Source organism: Nannobrachium achirus (assembly GCF_963921795.1).
Source record: "Nannobrachium achirus genome assembly, chromosome: 2".
NCBI lineage: Eukaryota > Metazoa > Chordata > Actinopteri > Myctophiformes > Myctophidae > Nannobrachium > Nannobrachium achirus.
The window spans coordinates 71,681,314-71,699,722 of NC_137811.1; the positions used below are offsets into that span (position 1 = coordinate 71,681,314).

General features: G+C 39.8%; 1 protein-coding gene across 1 annotated transcript; it reads left to right on the top strand.

The window, feature by feature from the left end:
- Positions 1 to 5,339: 5,339 nt before the first annotated feature.
- On the top strand, positions 5,340 to 16,548 carry LOC308300279 (piggyBac transposable element-derived protein 4-like; the record flags this gene model as incomplete). Its single annotated transcript, XM_080744099.1, has 7 exons — positions 5,340 to 5,445; positions 8,130 to 8,266; positions 8,431 to 8,508; positions 9,243 to 9,335; positions 13,467 to 13,541; positions 14,665 to 14,730; positions 14,969 to 16,548. Exons 2-7 carry the CDS (start codon positions 8,134 to 8,136, stop codon positions 16,546 to 16,548), a joined length of 2,025 nt encoding a protein of 674 aa, XP_080600225.1. The 5' UTR covers positions 5,340 to 5,445; positions 8,130 to 8,133.
- Between the last annotated feature and the right edge of the window lie 1,861 nt (positions 16,549 to 18,409).

Below are 18,409 nucleotides of genomic sequence, written 5' to 3' on the forward strand. Positions count from 1 at the left end.
ATGTCTGCATGTGTAGTCTATAGCACGTAGGCTACGGTATATAACGGTTTAAGAAACAGGATAAGATGTTGATTTCCTTTGTGCAGAAGTTGAAAAGACACTTAACTCTGAACTGAGTAAGATCTGCACATGGCTTAACGACAACAAATTATCAATTCACCTGGGCAAAACCGAGTCCATCCTCTTTGGATCAAATCATAACCTCAAAAAGGTAGAGAACTTCACAATCAAAGTGGGTGACAAGGTCATAACACGAAAAAACGAAATCTCCTACTTAGGATGTATCCTTGAAGCTAATCTTTCCAGCGAAAAGATGACTTCAAAAGTAATACAAAAAATCAACCAACAAACTCGTTTCCTACAGAGGATCGCCCCAATGGTCAACTTCAACACACTGAAGACCATAGCTGGTGCAATAATCCAGCCCCTCTTTGACTATGGAGTCCACGTATGGTATCGTGACGCCCCACAAGCCCTAAAAACTAAACTCCAAACAGCCCAAAATAAACTAATTAGGGTCCTGCTTAACCTTCCCAATCAGACTCACCTCACCGCTACTCACCAGTTAAGAGTGGGGTGGCTCAGAGTAGATGACAGAGTACAGCAACTTGCAATGGGCCTGGTGTACAAGATACACTACACCACTATGATACCCAAGTACCTGTCAAAATACTTTATAAACGTTAAGGATGTCCATAATTACAACACCAGAGGCAGTGCCACAGATCACGTTCAACCCAGAGTCAACTCAAAGAAAGGGTCGAACTCGTTCTTCTGCTACACCACAAAAATGTGGAATGCCTTACCGAAGGCCATAAAGGAGTGTGGATCACTAGCATCCTTTAAAATTGCCCTAAAAAACCACTTACAGGCAGCAGCCGTTCACAACTGGTAAAAACCTAGCCCAACCCTACCCTCCCTGCCCCTTCCTTGTATATACTGTACATACTGATTGTTTAGACTTACTGTTACCTGCCCCTTCCTTGTATATATTGTATGTGGGTCAGTGACGTGACGCCCCAAAAAATGTGTTTTTAAAAAAACTTTAAATTGCAGGCATAAAAGTTATTTACTTTTGTTCTACTCACTCTCAACCTTATGGAAATACATTCTGTTTTTAGATATTTTATTGGAATCAGACTTTATTCAGCAGTTTGTTGTACTTGTGCCTAAAATCGTCATATGGTGTGACATGAAAATAATTGTTCATAAAATGAAAATGGAGTACATCTTTCTTAAGTTACTCACTTTATCAAAGTCCTTTATCATAACTAACCAGTGATCCACTATAGTTTTTTGAAAATTAATTATATCTGTATGTTTTTTTCATAATCGACACTCTGTGTGAGGCCCATGTTCATGATCTTACAACATATTTTAAATGTATTCTGTCAAAACTTTCTCTAAAATTACACAAATATTTGTGACTCTTCCTGATAATATTCTCTATGTAATGCATAAACATTTTTTTGGTTTAATCATTAATAAAGGTATGATTTTTCACTATTTGGAATGTCACACCAAATGATTTAGTGTCACACCGTATGATCATATCTTCATGTGTCAAAACAAACTGTGTTTAACCTACCTATTAGTGAGTACTGAACTTTACTGATTGATTAAACAATTACCCAGGATAACATGGCCTTAATATTTCTGAACAGGATATTATTGTAGGGCTTTAACATGGGATAAGAAAGAATTGTAGTAGTAGATGGATGATGAGGATGTGCACAGGAATGCTACACACACCTAAGTCTTCTGCCGGCCCACGGCAGAAGGATCCTAAAGAGACAATAAGGCGCATAGCCACACTTGGAGCCAAGGCAACATTTTATTAACACCAATTAGTGGAAACAGAACTCAGCATTCAGGTAAATTGCTTTTTTCCGAAGTCTCCTGAACTTGAACACAGCATTTTGTGTTGAACAAATGTAATTAGGAATCATGACATTACACCACATCTCCACTAGCTAAAGAGTGCTGGGTTGCGCAACTCCAAAAATAGCTGATCTACAAGCACAACGTGTTGAGCGCTTGTAGATCAGCTATTTTCGCTAGTTTTGTCTCGGGTCCTACCTTAACACTGTCCACTGTCCAGTCCAGTGAGTGAAAGTACAAAAGTATTAGATCAGATTAGATTATACATTTAGACTGTATTGTACATCAGCCAGTCGTATTTGGTGAGGGTAGCAAACCGGCTGCCTTGTTGTGGTTCTGCTATGCCACAGACAACCTCCTGCTCTTCTTAGAAAATGCAGTCTCGCCCCTTTGGCTCCTCTCTCCTTGCTGGGTCATTGTTTAGTTTCTCCCTGTACTTTCTCGTTCTCTCAGCACTTGTCATTTTCCAGCTGACAAAAGAAAATGGAATGTATAGTTTAAGACAAAGAGAAAATATTGTTTAGATTGAAACAATATGTTAAGGTTTCTGTGAAGGGGTTTCTGCTCTGTCTGATGAATTTGAAGTATCACTGAATGAAGCTAAATTACATTTTATGTAAAAATGTTTAAAACAAATGTTTAAATGTACAAAAGAAACATGGAACTTTGTTATTTATTGTTATATCTGTAGTTAAATACAGTATAAATCATATGGTGTGACAATCAAGTCATATGGTGTGACAAGCAGACCTGTCACACCATATGATTAAGTGTCACACCATATTACTGTTTTCTGCATTTAGGTTTACCTTGAGGCTACTATGTACACATTAGCATGCTAACAGCATGCTAGCTATAACAAAGCAGCCTAGATCTACATGGAAATATGACCAAAACTTCAAATAACTTAAGCTTTTTTTAAAGAAAAGGTGTCACACCAAAAGACATCCAGAATGGTGAGTTTGTGAACGTTTCAACAAGATGGCATTTCATGAAAATGTTAAAATCATAACTCACCTCAGACACCTGTCTTGCAGTTGTGCTGGGAGTGCTGAATAGCCTTACAGAAGAAGGACCTCTCTAGCCAATAGGTGTCCAAATAATTGCCTGTTTAATTTTTCCAAACTAGTGTCACACCAAATGATTTTGGGTTGGGGGACAAAATGTTTTTGATCAGAAATGACTGAAAACATTATGCTTTGACTTTGAAAAGATATAGGCTCAAAATAGACATTTTTTTTAGCCTAAATTCATTTTCAAATGATTTTTAGCAATTATTTTTCTTAGTTTTATTCAAGTTCCCACTTTGAGAAACAAGGTCAGGACAGTCACACCATATGAGTTTTGCCATGTTTGGTTGAAGATTCTGAAGAAATGAGGAATGAAATGTTTTAATCTTGAGTAAGTTCACATAAAGCTTAATGTCCTGCACAATATTCAGAAGGTTTTTGACAAATATATTTTTTATTTATACATGTTTGACACCGAGGACAGCGAAAACGTTACGTCACGTCACCCACCCATATACTGTACTTACTGATTGTATAGACCTACTGTTTTCTTTTTTCTTTACATATCTACTGCATAGTACTGTGTTCTATTTGTCTGTCATTCAATGTTATATGAGATACTTTAATGGTTTCCTGTTGAAATAAGCTTAGTCTTTTCATGGATCTCCTTTTAGTAGACCTTGTACCAGTGAACTGTACCGTCATGAATCTGTACATTTTCCTATGCAAACTTCTAATAAAGCCTTCAATCAATCAATCAATCAAACAAACAGAATTCACACAAATGCAGGCACGCACACTAAAAGCAGTCCAATGCTACCCTCTGGTGGTCATACTACTTTGCGACCAAAGGTTCCACAAACTTTCCTTCATTCCCTGAGTTGGTTCCTTCACAACAGAACAGAATAACTTAGAATATAGGCTACCTCAAGCAAATAAACATGCAAATAAATAAATAAAACAATCCCAGTCAAATATCCAATCCATCGATGTAAAAACATTTCACCATAATAACCAATATGATTCACAACTTATTGTTAAACGTACACAGATGAATATTTAGAAATCCTAAAATTCAATCAATTTATAGACAATTAGCCTACCTTTCAAATGTACCCTAAAATAACATAATGTAGGCCTATAAACATATTTGACCATCTGTCATCCCTGTCCATTTTTGAAGACATAGAGATCCAAATAAAAAAATATACAAACAGAAAATGGTTTGATTTATGGAATGCAAAAACACCAGAGGGAAAAAAAACGGAATGATCTAATAGGTTATTATGAAGCATTGAAAGCTAGAGAACAAACCCAGAGCTAGTTTACAGTTTACACAAAATCAATAAAACACAGCTAGAGCCCAGAGTGTGTTTTATTGTTCCTCCAACAGAACCTGAATTCCTGGTGTGGAAATAATGCTTGGGTTTGAACTGTAGGCCTGCTGTAGACCTACATTAAAGCCAATAAATCGAGGACTCTTCGTGTCTCCACAGAGAACAAAGCAGGCTCTTTGTGTCTCCATAGGGAACCAGTGATCATGGTGCTATAGGCCTACCACCAAAATGTGGAAAGCCTTACCGAAGGCCATAAAGGAGTGTGGATCACTAGCATCCTTTAAAATTGCCCTGAAAAACCACTTACAGGCAGCAACCGTTCGCAACTGGTAAAAAAACTAACCTAGCCCAACCCTACCCTCCCCTGCCCCTTCTTTGTACTGTTTGTTTAGACTTAATGTTTTCTTTTTTGTTTTTCTTTACATATCTACTGCATAGTACTGTGTTCTATTTGTCTGTCATTCAATGATATATGAGACTATATATGAGACTTTAATGGTTTCCAGTGGAAATAGTCTTTTCATGGATCTCCTTTGCCTTCCTATGCAAACTTCTAATAAATTATTCAATCAATCAATCAATCAAATGATTGGCTTAGGAATGCGACAAAAACAAAACTATGTCTATGAAGTCTCCATGGGGCGAGTAAAGTAATATTTTGGGTGAACTATCTCTCCCACCAGCCTGTCTTCCCAGTAGGCCTATTTATAATTCAATTAATAATAATTCTGGCCAAATTTCACATCCATAAGTCAAAATGTAGTCATTCTAAGTCATCATTTATATTATTTGAGATAAAAGCCAAGCGCATTACATTCACACACAAAAAATAAGAAGGCTGAAAAAACTGTTCTTTTGTGTTCACATTTTAATAATATATTGTTTTTGTATTGATAACTTGTCGTTTGTGTTTGTATTTGTATTGTTCTGTACTGTAACTGTTCTGTAATCACTGTCTGTTTTGTGTTGTCTTGTATGTCATGACTTTGAATAAAGATTAAAAAAAGGAAAGAAAAAATAATCATAGCATCCAATAGGAAACGGCCCTGCGACATAATAAGGTGTCGGAAGTCCCGCCTCTTCCTGGTGCAGCAGAAGATAGTTCCGTCTTGGGCAGCTGTCCGCACGCAGCAGTTACAGTTAGTAATACGTCTTTATGGCTAGTAGTAACACACTCCAAAACAACTCTTCGTTCATTGGCGTTTAATAAAAACACGGTAAGTCGTTTTATTTACAAACGAATTATTAATGGTTTTGAGTTGTTGGGTTTCTGACGCGTTGTCGTCGCCGCCACGGCGTTCCGCGCGCACTCGTGGAAAGTACAGTGGAGAGTGGAGCAGACTGTTACTATTGTGTGTGAATGTTGTTTGTATTCATACTGGTCTATCGTCTATCTTCGTGTATTATATAGACCGAGATGACCGTAGATGTATTTTATCGAGTCTAATTTCATATCTACGATGGTTTGAGTGCAAGTCCATATCTGTTTTTCAATGTATCTGTGCGTCAGTGTGTGTTTTACTCCCGACTGCGTCGGATTCCGTCGGAAGTTCCCTTCCCCCAACAATGGGCGCCATTGGGCTGTGGTGAGGAGAAAGCTAACCTCACCCTACGTCTCAAGTCCTTAAATTAGATCCTATTTCCTAGTTCCTATTAACTTGCTTGTATCAAAATACCTTGTAACATACAAGGAAATAGGAATGAAGTGTAGGAAATAGGATCTAATTTAAGGACTTGAGACACAGCTGTAGCCTGCAGGCCTCATGGGTGAAAGCTGGTATTACACTTATGTAAACCAGGAAGTAAACAAGGGCGAAATGGCGTTTGGTCACAGCACAGATATGATTAAAATGCATTCAATCTTTATTTCAGAGCCAGGAATATCCATATCACTTAGTTACAATACAATAAAACAATACAATACAAGAACAAGTAATAAAACAATACAAGAACAAGTAATACAAAAATCAGAAATAAAAGCACCAAGCACAATTCAGTTTCTGACATACAGATATGTGCGCAAATGGTTCCACAGTCTAGATGAGAATCTTACAGAACGGTCCGTTATAACAGAAATTATGTCATTAACTGACTCAGATGCCCTACACATAAACCTGTACATAAGGTTGCGTAGCACAGCAGAACAGGTGGGAACCCCGACACTGACAAACATCTGGCTCGCGCTGGAGCTTCTCGGAGCTCTCAACAGCAGCCTCATACAGTCATTATAGGCCACTGTGAGACGTCTGATGCTGTCTTGTCTGTAATGACACCAAAGCTGGGCAGTATACAGTGGTGTACAAAAGGATCTAAAAAGAGATAGCTTCACAGGTACTGAGCACATGCTAAATTTGCGACACAGCATGTTGGCTTGGGCATACAGCTTCCGCCGCTGTCTATAGATGTCCTTGTCATCTGAAAGGTCATTGGAAATAATATGACCCAAATAAGTAATCTCGCTACATACATCTATTGAAAAAGATGGACTATTATTGCGGCAGGTAACCAAAACAATCGTTCAGTTTGTGATAAAAGCATGAGATTTGGTACACTTGTAGCCAAAGGCATTCCAAAAAGAATTGGAGGCATATGGAGGCAACATGAATTTTGGAGGCAGGCATTTTACTAAATGGCCACCAGCAACAGCTGTTTTCTTAGCGTGTTTCAAAACAGCTACCTGGGTAAGGCTGGTTCTTGTAAAGGAGCGTTTGTTTTCGGTGATGACGACGGAGGTGCGCTGTCCCAGGCGACCTTGAGCCACGTGAGACATCGCTGAGCGAGCAAGTCGCTGTGTCGAGCGTTGAGAAGGTCACATGAGCGGACTCTGTGCCGTTAGAAGTAGTAAACCAGGGGGACAGAATAGATAGAATAGTACCCCCCCCCCCCCCCCATCACAAGCTTCCACGGGCGGGTCTTGCCTTAACCCATTTGTTTCCATTTGTACACTGTGTTAAATTAACATTTCTTTTACAATATAAATTGGGGTCCCACTTATGGTAATTACATTAAATGGGGGTCTGTAACCTAATGCATGTCAAAAAGGGGGTCCTTGAAATTAAAATGGTTCAAAATCACTGCTAGAGACACAAAGATATTCGCTTATGGAAGGGCCTTAGAAATTCTTTTCACATGGGGGTCAGTAGCGGGAATGCTGCCCCCAAGCCCCAATCTGTCCACAGGTATTACAATGTTGTGGCCCCCGGCTTGGTTCCCTAGACATAATTTGGCCCTTGGGGAAAACGAATTGGGGAACCCTAATGTGCAGTAATGCACAGTATAATCCGCAGTGTGCATACAGCACAAAGCTGCTAGGAGCGTCACAGGCAAAGTGAGACCAAGAGCCAAGTACATTTTTAATTAACTTCCATAACGTCCATAAAGATTCATTAGTTGTCCCGGACAACAGGACAAGCCTTAAAGGTGAAGACCACCCATTTTCAATATTGAACTATGTCATTAATATACCTTAGCGGAGTTGTGTGGAAATAAATAAAAAGTTCCCCCTCTTCTGTGTTAGAAGAACTGGAGGATTGATTTTGTATTGTAAAGTACAATGTGTGATGTCATCAAGTTGTACTTTACAATACAAACCCCAAAATCAATCCTCCAGTTCTAGGCAACACAGAAGAGGGGGAACTTTTTTATTTATTTTCACACAACTCCTCTAAGGTATATTAATGACATAGTTCAATATTGAATATGGGGGGTCTTCCCCTTTAATGTCATGCCCTGCATAATGAAAAAAGGAAACTAAATAAGTCATGCTATCAAGATACTATGTTCTAAAATGTGTGTGTGTGTGTGTGTGTGTGTGTGTGTGTGTGTGTGTGTGTGTGTGTGTGTGTGTGTGTGTGTGTGTGTGTGTGTGTGTGTGTGTGTGTGTGTGTGCGCGCGCGCGCAGCAACATGGACACTGACTTGTTCATGGAGTGTGAGACGGAGGAGTTGGATCCATGGCAGGAGGTTCCATGGAAGCAGGTTGATGATGATGATGCAGAGGAAGATGACTGGGAGCTCCAGGATGAAAACAACCACTCTGGTGGGTACGCTGTCGCTGACCATCGCTATGCCAGTTGAGTGGCAGCTGGAGCAAGGATGGGGCGATAATCATTATTATCGTTCATCGTGATTATATTGTGTCAGTGTTGGTATACAGCTGTTAAAATGATACTAATCATATTGTATTACTACTGTTGGTTACAGCACTGTATCGGATCGGTATGGGTTGTATCGGATCGGGAAGGAAAAATCGGGACAGTGATCCAAAGGAAGGAGAGGATGGTACGCGCACACACACACACACACACACACACACACACACACCGCAGCATATTAACCCGTAGTCTTTTATCTTTAGGGAAACATTGTTTGCTCAGATCTACTATTTTCACCGAATGTTAACTTATTACATGCTATAATACAACAATGCAGAGGAACTTTATTTATAGCACAATTAACCAAAGTGCTGTACAACAAAAGAAAAACAGTGCAACAAGAAACAATACAACCAAATAAACAAACAGAAAGAATTGAAAAAGTTAAAACTTAAGCTCGGCTGTGGTTAAAAGCCAAATTAAAAAAGCGAGTCTTAAAGGAGTAGTTCACTCCCAAAATGACCTTTTTTATTGATTACTCATGTCATGGAGACTTGAGTTCAATAATATTTTTTTTTTGTATTTGTCACATTCCTTAGACAAAAAAATGCAAGGATTCGGGTCCCCATCCGGAATCAATGGGAGTACACTTATTGTAATCAAATAATTGTCTTAGGAATGCAACAAAAAACAAAAAATATGATTAAACTCAAGTCTCCATGGCATGAGTAATCAATAGAAAAAGTCATTTTGGGGGTGAACTACTCCTTTAAGGAGGGACTTAAAAACCGCGACACACTTCCGAGACGCACTTCCTCAGTGTGCACAGTACTGGTCATTTTCGGCATTCAATTCATATTTACGTAATTATATAATATATAGAGTATATTACGGTGTAATAAGTAACATATTATTCTCCAGATCTCGTCCCAGAACAGGACACGGATGAAGAATGGCAACCGAACAGGGAGGATTCGGGGAGCGGATGTTCCTCTCCGTTCCAAAATGCCAGTGGTAAGAAGACATACGTTTTTATCATGTTTGAAATGAAAGAAATCCCATCCTCTATCATAAGGATGGAATGGGAAGTGTTGCACTGCAAGCTTGCAGATGCCTATCAAACATATAATTTTGCGAATGTCTGAGTGTCTGTCTGTCTGTCTGTCTGTCTGTCTGAAACAGCGTTTCTCCTCAGTGGCTGGAGCAGCACAGTATCTCTGTAGCCATTAAACGAAACGGGTTTCTTACATTGATGCTCCTACATCATGCAAGCACTAGTCTGGAGGGATTTGCATTGAAACCTGGTCTGCAGGGGCGTTGCCCTGTGATTTTTTTCACAAATCAACAGCCAATGAAGAAAAGGAGGCGTCGCCCACAGTAGTGGGTGCTCAGTGTAAAACAAGACCGTAGGAAACCCCTACCGGGAAGTGGGAACGTTCCTGCAGGGTCGCTACAATACAAAATAAACCCAATCTACTTTGAATCACCCAGTTCAAATAACAATCCAATCCTTAAACATACATTTATATGCCTACATGTTAGAAATAGCAATATTATTATAAAGGGTCAAGGATTTCAATGAATGTGAATTGTGTAATGGTCTGACTCTAGTGCATTTGACTGACCCACCACCGATTACATTATCATGTTTCATTGATCTTTTTGTTGTTGTTGTCCAAGTCCAGTGCAACGTGCATGCATGTATGCAGCCAAAATGGTGATTTCAAATAGGCCTAAACATACAACTCACCTTAATGTGTCAGCCAGCCATATGCTAATGCTACCGACAGAAAGCATTAAGTACCGAACTCGTTAGCATAATAAACTGCCGTCTGTGATTGTCGAGCAGTTTAATCTGAGTTACCAGAATAAGCAGCAATCAAACAATGGAAAGATATGCCGTACGTTTTAATAGCCTTCATGAAAACACCACCAAAACGCATAAATCAGGCATTCATAGGGTGAGGATATGACTTACTGGTTTAGTTGTTTTACAGCTAGTAGTATAGCCTACTACTAATAATGTAATATTAAACACGAAATCCAATAGTAGCATATGGCCCCAACAATCATAATATTCTGTTACTTTATTTCTTACAGAGGTAAAGTTAGTTAGACTTGAATATAAAAGTAATCAAATCAGTAGGCTTACATCTCTGTAACATAATGGCCCAGCACTTCCACAGAAATTGTATTACTACCCAGCCTGTACAAACGGCATCCATGGCTAATTTTAGAAATGTAAATGAAAATCCCAAACAGCAGAGCTGTCTATGTATGCATTTGCTCAATCATTAAACATAATAATTCTATAGCCCCTACTTGATGTAGATGGGATTATATTTGAACAAAACATAAATAGGTCTGTCAAGGAATATTTGCAAGAGCAGTTCCTTATTATATGCTCATACATTATACAAATAACCTGAAATCTATATTTGTCATAATATCCAGCGGCAGACTGATATTGAACATTTATAGTAATACTCACAGCACAGGTGATACATTAAGCTAGGTAAAACATTCTACATATAGTGCATATCCAAATAAATGTCCAGGCAAGTGTCATAACAGGCTTTATTTGTACACCCAGAGGTTGCATTTTGACCAGAAGGCAAGTGTGTCCAACACCAAATCTGCATTTCATTTCTACATGAATGTTCTCCCTAAGACGCTGATGCTGTGAGTGCACTGGTATTGATGCAAACAGGATGGAATACAGCTCTCCATGGCACTTCCTAAAAGGAACTTCTGTCCCTGGCTGTCGCAGGCCCTGTGGGAGAAGAGAAAAAACAAACATCACAACACTGAAACAACAATAATGATTGAGCTAATTATGAACCCTTTACAATTAGAAATAAGCCTTTACAATTAGAAATAAGCCTTTACAATTAGAAATAAGCCAATGTTTTCAAACAGTCCCTTTACTTAAAACAAATGGGAAACTGTGTCTGACAGCATTCTTGTTACTGCTATTAAAATATCAATGTAAATTGGCACCCTTTGTTTGGCTATATACCCTTAAATTTACACAAGGGCAAAACATCTATTCTTTATAAAGTACCTGGAATGCCAGGCACACACCTAGACCACTTAGCACCACATCATCTAATTCTAAGGCTTACTCTGTGTAGCTATTGAGTATCAGGAATCATGGTGTCAGGTCTACTATATTGTGTTGCAAATTAATGTCCTCTGACTGATGGTCCCTTTTAAAACGAGCTGTAGATCAACCATTTTCAAACAGCCTATAGGTATAACATAGGGCTAACGTGTTCTATGTATGTTTTATAATATTATGTATTAATGGATGCATCTAAAGTTTTCAAATAATATAGTGGAATAAAATTACAATATTTGGATCCGGGATGGAGTAGAAATAAAAATATGGCTACAAAACCTACAGTACAGTGAGTAAATGTACTTACTTTACACCATTGATGTCCAGCCATACCACGCCAACAAGAACTGTTTATCATCACATTCAACTGCCATAAGTGGTTGAAAGATAGGACCTATATAGTTATTATAGTGGCCCATGTGGGAATGATGCTTTACTGTTAGTGATCGGTTGAATGTGATTAAAGCAGTTCTTGTTTGCATGATATGGTCGGACAATGGTGTAAAGTAGCTACATTTACTCCAGTACTGTACTTTGCAGACATTATAGCCTAATAAATATTACATTGAGCACTGTAGCCCTACTTTATACATAGTCTGGATTTACACGGCGCGATGCAACACTATCGTGAGCTTGTAGTCTATTTTCAAACATTTTGGACTTACTTTTGATGCTTTTAAGTAGATTTTGATGGCAATACTTTCCGGAGGATTTCTACATTGCAGTATTGATACATTTTGGGCCCTTTTTTACACCACTGCCAGACAGATAATAACATTGATTTGCTTACCAATACGTTGTATGGTATCCTTTAGCTTCGATGTAGCTGCTGGATGCTAGTGAATCCTCAATCCGGTGAAACAAAAACAAAGTAAATTTTCTCGTCCATTCCAATTAGGTAGCGACCGCTTCAATGCAAAAAACAAGTCATGAGTACACGGCTGGGAGTCAATAAACACAGTGGCAGCGTTCTGTGTTAAAACAAAACGTGCATCCTTCACGACACGTCTATATGCTACAGAGTGAGCGAAAGTTTATCTACAAACTGTTTACACGGACCCTCGCCTCAGGAACACAGGATTTTATTTTGGCAAATCCGGTATGGGCGGGTTTGCTCCGAGCTGGCCGAGACATGATTGGAGGCTCAGATAGAGAGCGGGGCCAACTTCCTTTGGCCAGAAAAATAGACGTTTCTTACCAGGCGCTTTATTTTTTTTCCGATCGCCAAAATAAAAGCCTGGTTCACGAGGCTATGCAAGCACCAGTTAAAGTTACTTTCCATCCCTCATATACTGTGTGCACAGTGCACATCTCATAACCCACACACTGCACATCATTTTGGAGCTCATATCTTTGAACGGGTAAGAGCTAGTTTTGGGTAATTTGTGAGAGTGTACAAGTGAACCCATTTCGGTATATGTACATATTTCTTTCATTTAGGTACAGTACGAGCCATTAGTGAAAAGAGAAGGGAAAATGTGCGTTCATGAATTAGCTTAAAGGAGTAGTTCACTCCCAAAATGACTTTTTTTCTATTGATTACTCACGCCATGGAGACTTGAGTTCAATAATATTTTTGGGTTTTTGTCGCATTCCTAAGCAAATAATTTGATAACAATGAATGTACCTCCATTGATTCCGGATGGGGACCCAAATTACCTACATGCATTTGGGTCCCCATCCGGAATCAATGGGGGTATATTTACTCAAATATTTTTTTTTGTCTTAGAAATGTGACAAATACAAAAACATATTATTGAACTCAAGTCTCCATGGCGTGAGTAATCAATAGAAAAAAAATGTCATTTTGGGGGTGAACTACTCCTTTAAGCCGTTTCAAATAGTTAAAATAGAAGACCCTTTCTGACTGATAGATGCATGTTTACTATGTATAAGTGAATTTGATGTATTACATACTGTAAGTGTTTATTCTAAGTCGCTCTGGATAAAGGGCATCTGCCTGCATTGGAAATGTATTTGATTTTGTGTACATCATATTTACCAACATTTGACTGTGATTTCAGACACAGAATCAGACGAAGCACAGCCAACTACCAAGGCCAGATTACCACCAGTTGGCAGTAAAAGAACGAAAGGAGGTAAGAACCTTTTCTACACGTCACACGTCCACAAAAAATGAATAAATCAAACCCAGTTTGAATGAGCAGTGCAGGCTGATGAAAAGCACCGCTGTGTGGCTGCAGCTGGTGTTGCCGTCCTCATACAGACATGCACATTATTTTTCTATAGATATGTTTTCACTGGGACTGTCCATACGTCTGAAATCTCATTAGGTTTAGGCTTAGTTTTACTGGGGTTAGGTGTAGACATGGGGGGAAATCTTGCTCTTTCGACAACGCAACATTTAGACAGCGGAGCGCCGGCAGCATAGCGCCTCACCCCACGGAGGTTAGGGTTTAGGTTAGTTTTGGTTGTCGAAAGGATGACATGTATAAACAGCGAAACGCTCCCTAGACATAGTTTTACTGAGGTTAGGGTTAGGTTTAGGCATAGTATCATTCACCAGGTTAAAGCCCTTTGCACACAGGCGCGTTTATCCGCACGGATAAAACGGACAATTTCATTGTTTTAAAAGAAAACAATTATTCTCTATGACCTCATGCACACCGGATCCGAATTAGCCGTGCGACGAGTGGCTGCGGCCGTGCGTCTTTTTCTCGATCGAACCCAGTTCGATTCGTGCGTCTTGTCGCATGCGGTGAAAAACTCATCACTCCTTTTATGACTCCTTTTGGGATCCGCAGCGCCGATTCCGCACAGCCTTGCACACCAAATCCAATGCGTTTTATTCACACAGCAAACGGAAGAAACGCAACTGTCCTGTGTGCAAAGGGCTTAACATTCACCAGATTCGGACTAATGGCATGTAGGAACAATGAGGTGTTGGACCAATGCCATGGCACCATTTTCACAACAGAAGCCAGTCTGCATTGTTGTATTCAATGCAGTTGACACATTAAAACACTGTGCACCACTCGTTTGTCAGAAAGCTAAACAAGTGCACAAATACATTTGTTTGAGATCTGTTTGTTCAATGCTTTTATGATTTACATTAAGCTAAACAGCAACTGTAGCTGTCTTCTCTTATTAATTCTAAGGGTGATCATGTCATGGACCAGCCTATGACATGCTGGGGATGTTAATAATTGGTAAATATGATGTGCACAAAATCAAACTGTTAACATTTTACTGTGATTTCAGACACAGAGTCGAGGGAAGAACAGCCCACATCTCGTTCTACATTAGGCAGTAAAAGAGCCAAAAGAAGTAAGAACTTTTTTCTGCACATCACACTTGCCACACACAAAAACAAAAAGAAAAATCAAACACAGTTTGAATGAGTGGTACAGGCTGCTCAAAAGGACCGCTGGGTGGTGGCTGCGTCTGGTGTTGCCATACACATTCGGATATACAAACAAACATGCACATGCAGTCAAATGTTGGCGCGGCAGGCAACACTCAAAATATGTATTTTATGGTAATTTCATATTTCTATAATTTGCAGGTGGTGGCAGGCCCGGTGTAAGCCTTCCAGCTGCAGATCCTCCTGAGTGGTCTGAAAAGAACTGGAAGCCGAAAGACATTCCTTTCACCGCAACTCCTGGACTTATCAATGGTGCTGCTGCTCTTGTTTCAGATCAACCAGTTGACTTTCTTGAGCTATTCCTTACTGATGAGCTGCTCCTGGATATTGCCGTTCGGACTAACTCGTACGCGGAGCAGTGCATTCAAATTGTCAATGATGGTCTTCAGCCACATTCTAAAACTAATCCATGGAAAACTGTCACAGTTCCAGAACTAAAAAACTTCTTCGGACTGTTATTTCTCACTGGTGTCATTCACAAGCCTGAGCTAGACATGTACTGGTCTACAGATGAACTAATAGCTACCCCCTACTTCAACAAGACCATGTCTCGCAACAGGTTTCAAATTATATGGAGATTTCTTCACTTCAGTGATACTGGATCAACAGATGCTACTGACGGGTTGTACAAAGTCCGCGCAGTCGTTGACTACTTAATCTCCAAATTCCGTGAAATGTTTCAACCAAAGGAGAACATTTGCATTGACGAAGGCATGCTTCTGTGGCGTGGGCGCCCAGCTTTCAAAGTCTACAATCCACAAAATCCTGTAAAGTATGGCCTAAAATCCTACTTCCTTTGTGATTCTGAGACAGGGTACTGTTTCAACATGAAGCCCTTCTGTGGAGAACATGCTGCCCTAGGAGACACAGTTGTCTCTCTTCTCGATCGCCTAGCAGGTCATGGCTATAGATTGTACATCGATAACTTTGACAATTCTGTAGCATTGTGCGCACGCCTAATTGATATGAAAACCCATGTCTGTGGTACCCTGAGAAAAAATCGAGGTGAACCACCATCCATTCGAGAGGTTCTAAATTCTGACATGGTAGTTGGTGAAACAATCGCGCGTCACAATGGCAAGGTGCTCGTCTTGGCGTGGCAGGACAAACAAATGGTGACAATGGTTACGACACTCCACCAGAACGTGATGGAAAGCGTTCAGGAAAAGCGGAAAGGCCAACCGGTTCGAGTTTTGCGACAGAAGCCGGCTTGCGTCAGTGCATACAATAAGTCAATGTACGGAATTAATAGATTGGACCAAAACATTGTGCACTACCCGTATGTTAGGAAGACGACCAGGTGGACAAAGAAATTTGTAACGTATCTGTTTGAGATCTGTATGTTCAATGCCTTCACCATTTACAAAGCTAAAATCCCACAGGGCTTGTACAGTAAATGTTTCATGTCATTCATTCTGAGCGTTGTAAAGTCATGGACCAGCGCGAGAGAGCCTGAGGATTCTGAGGAAGAAAGCGATTACTCTGAAGATGATTCAGGGTTGGCTCCCAGGGCACCATACCGTGACCCTACGTGCAGGCTGAATGCCAAGTTTAAAGGCCACGAGCTCGTTCGCTTACCGCCCACCCTGAAAAAGCAGCACCCGTCTAAGCGATGCAGGGCTTGTTCCAAAAGGAAATTGCGGAAAGAGACGAGGTTCTACTGTAAAGGCTGCAAGATCCCCTTATGCAAGGGGGAATGTTTCACCAAGTACCACTCATGAAGTTGAAATATGCATAATAATGTTTATGATTTGTATGTTTTTTTTGTTTATTTCAATAAAACGCCAATTTGATACACGCTAATGCAGATTTTGGCTATTAGACTCAATTATCATTTAACGTGCATTGATTATGGATAGCAGAGAGAACCCCAAAATAAGGAGTTAAGTTATCTGAGGAGAAATTTACACGGGTTGAGATTTAAAGGACAACATTGTTTTTGTTTTTTACAACAAGGGCTCATATTTTAGATTGTAATCTGAATGAGTCTTAAAACGTTTGCATTTACTGCTTTCTATAATTGTAATGATTTTGATTTCCATGGTTGTGGGGGGGCATGTGTACAAGTGGCTAAATAGGTATTTTTACACATAAGCCCATTCCCTATATTATAAGATGTGACTTATGGGGGCTAGTAGTTTTACTCTAAATAGTAATAATGAAATTGATGGCTTATTGTGTCTAAAAATATATATTTATTCACTTGTACGCATGCTCCCGGCCACTGGAATAAAGAAATGCTAAAATGATGGAAGTAAATGAAAACATTTTAACACTCTTTTCTCTACTTAGAATTTAAAATATGAACCCTTGCTGTAAATGGTAAATGGTGCATTTATATAGCGCTTTTATCCAAAGCGCTTTACATTCACCCATTCACACACACATTCATACACCGGTGGCGGTGGAAACCATGCAAGGCACCAACCAGCTCACCGGGAGCAACTTGGGGTTCAGTGTCTTGCCCAAGGACACTTCGACATGTAGACAGGAGAAGCTGGGATTTGAACCGCCGACCCATGGAGCATTGGCCAATACCTCCTGAGCTACAGCCACCACTAAGTTGTCCTTTAAGATTTGTCGAGTTGTGAGTTTGTCGATCGGCTATTTTCTGTGAAAATACGGTATGAGCGGTTAATAAACCAACCAGGGAAGCAGCAGTGGCCACCTGTTGCATATGGAGCATCTTGAGTTAAGATTTTTCCACGTCAATCAGTGATGTCTTTACAACTAATACGGATGAAGACTTGTGTTTGTGACATCCTGGGCATGTCTTGTTCACACCATCCTCTGTCATCCTGAGAAAAGTTTAACTGCAATATCTTACTCACCACCCCACGTTTCTCTCCTGTCCTAGCATCCCTCCTCTCCTCCCCAACCTCCTATTCTCTTCAATTCTCTCCCCCTGACACAAAAATAGGTGATTTTGGACTTTAAATGTCATGCCATCCCCCTAAATTCCCCCCCAGTAGCCTAATCTGGACCAATGTTATTTTGTTGATAGCAGCACCTGACTCCGCCACATGGTGGCATCATTGAGTTATGCTGCACTAGACGCCACCATCTGGCGGAGTCAGGTTAAAGGAGTAGTTCACCCCCAAAATGACTTTTACTAATCTCGCCATGGAGACTTGAGTTCAATAATATTTCTTTCTATTTGTCACATTGCTAAGACACAAATTTGTGCCCATCCGGAATCGATGTGGGTAAATTTACTAAAATCAAATGTTTGCCTTAGGAATGCAACACAAACTCAAAAACATTATTGAACTCAAGTTATATATGAAAATAAACGTTGTAAAGTTTCACAAGCATTTGTCACAGCTTCAGTTTACAGTGTCAGTAGCTTCAATATCCCCCTAAAGGTCGACTTTTATGGTATTCATAAGTAGTCAGTGAATTAAAGTGGGTCCCTATACGAACTAGGGCTGTCACAATTATTAAATAATCGTCTAATCGTGATTATTTGACATTGTCGCAATTATTTTGTCATAATCGTGAATGTTGAAAAATGTCAGAAATAGTGGAAATAGCAGATCTACAAGCTCACAACGCATCGCGACGCGTTGTGAGCTTGTAGAT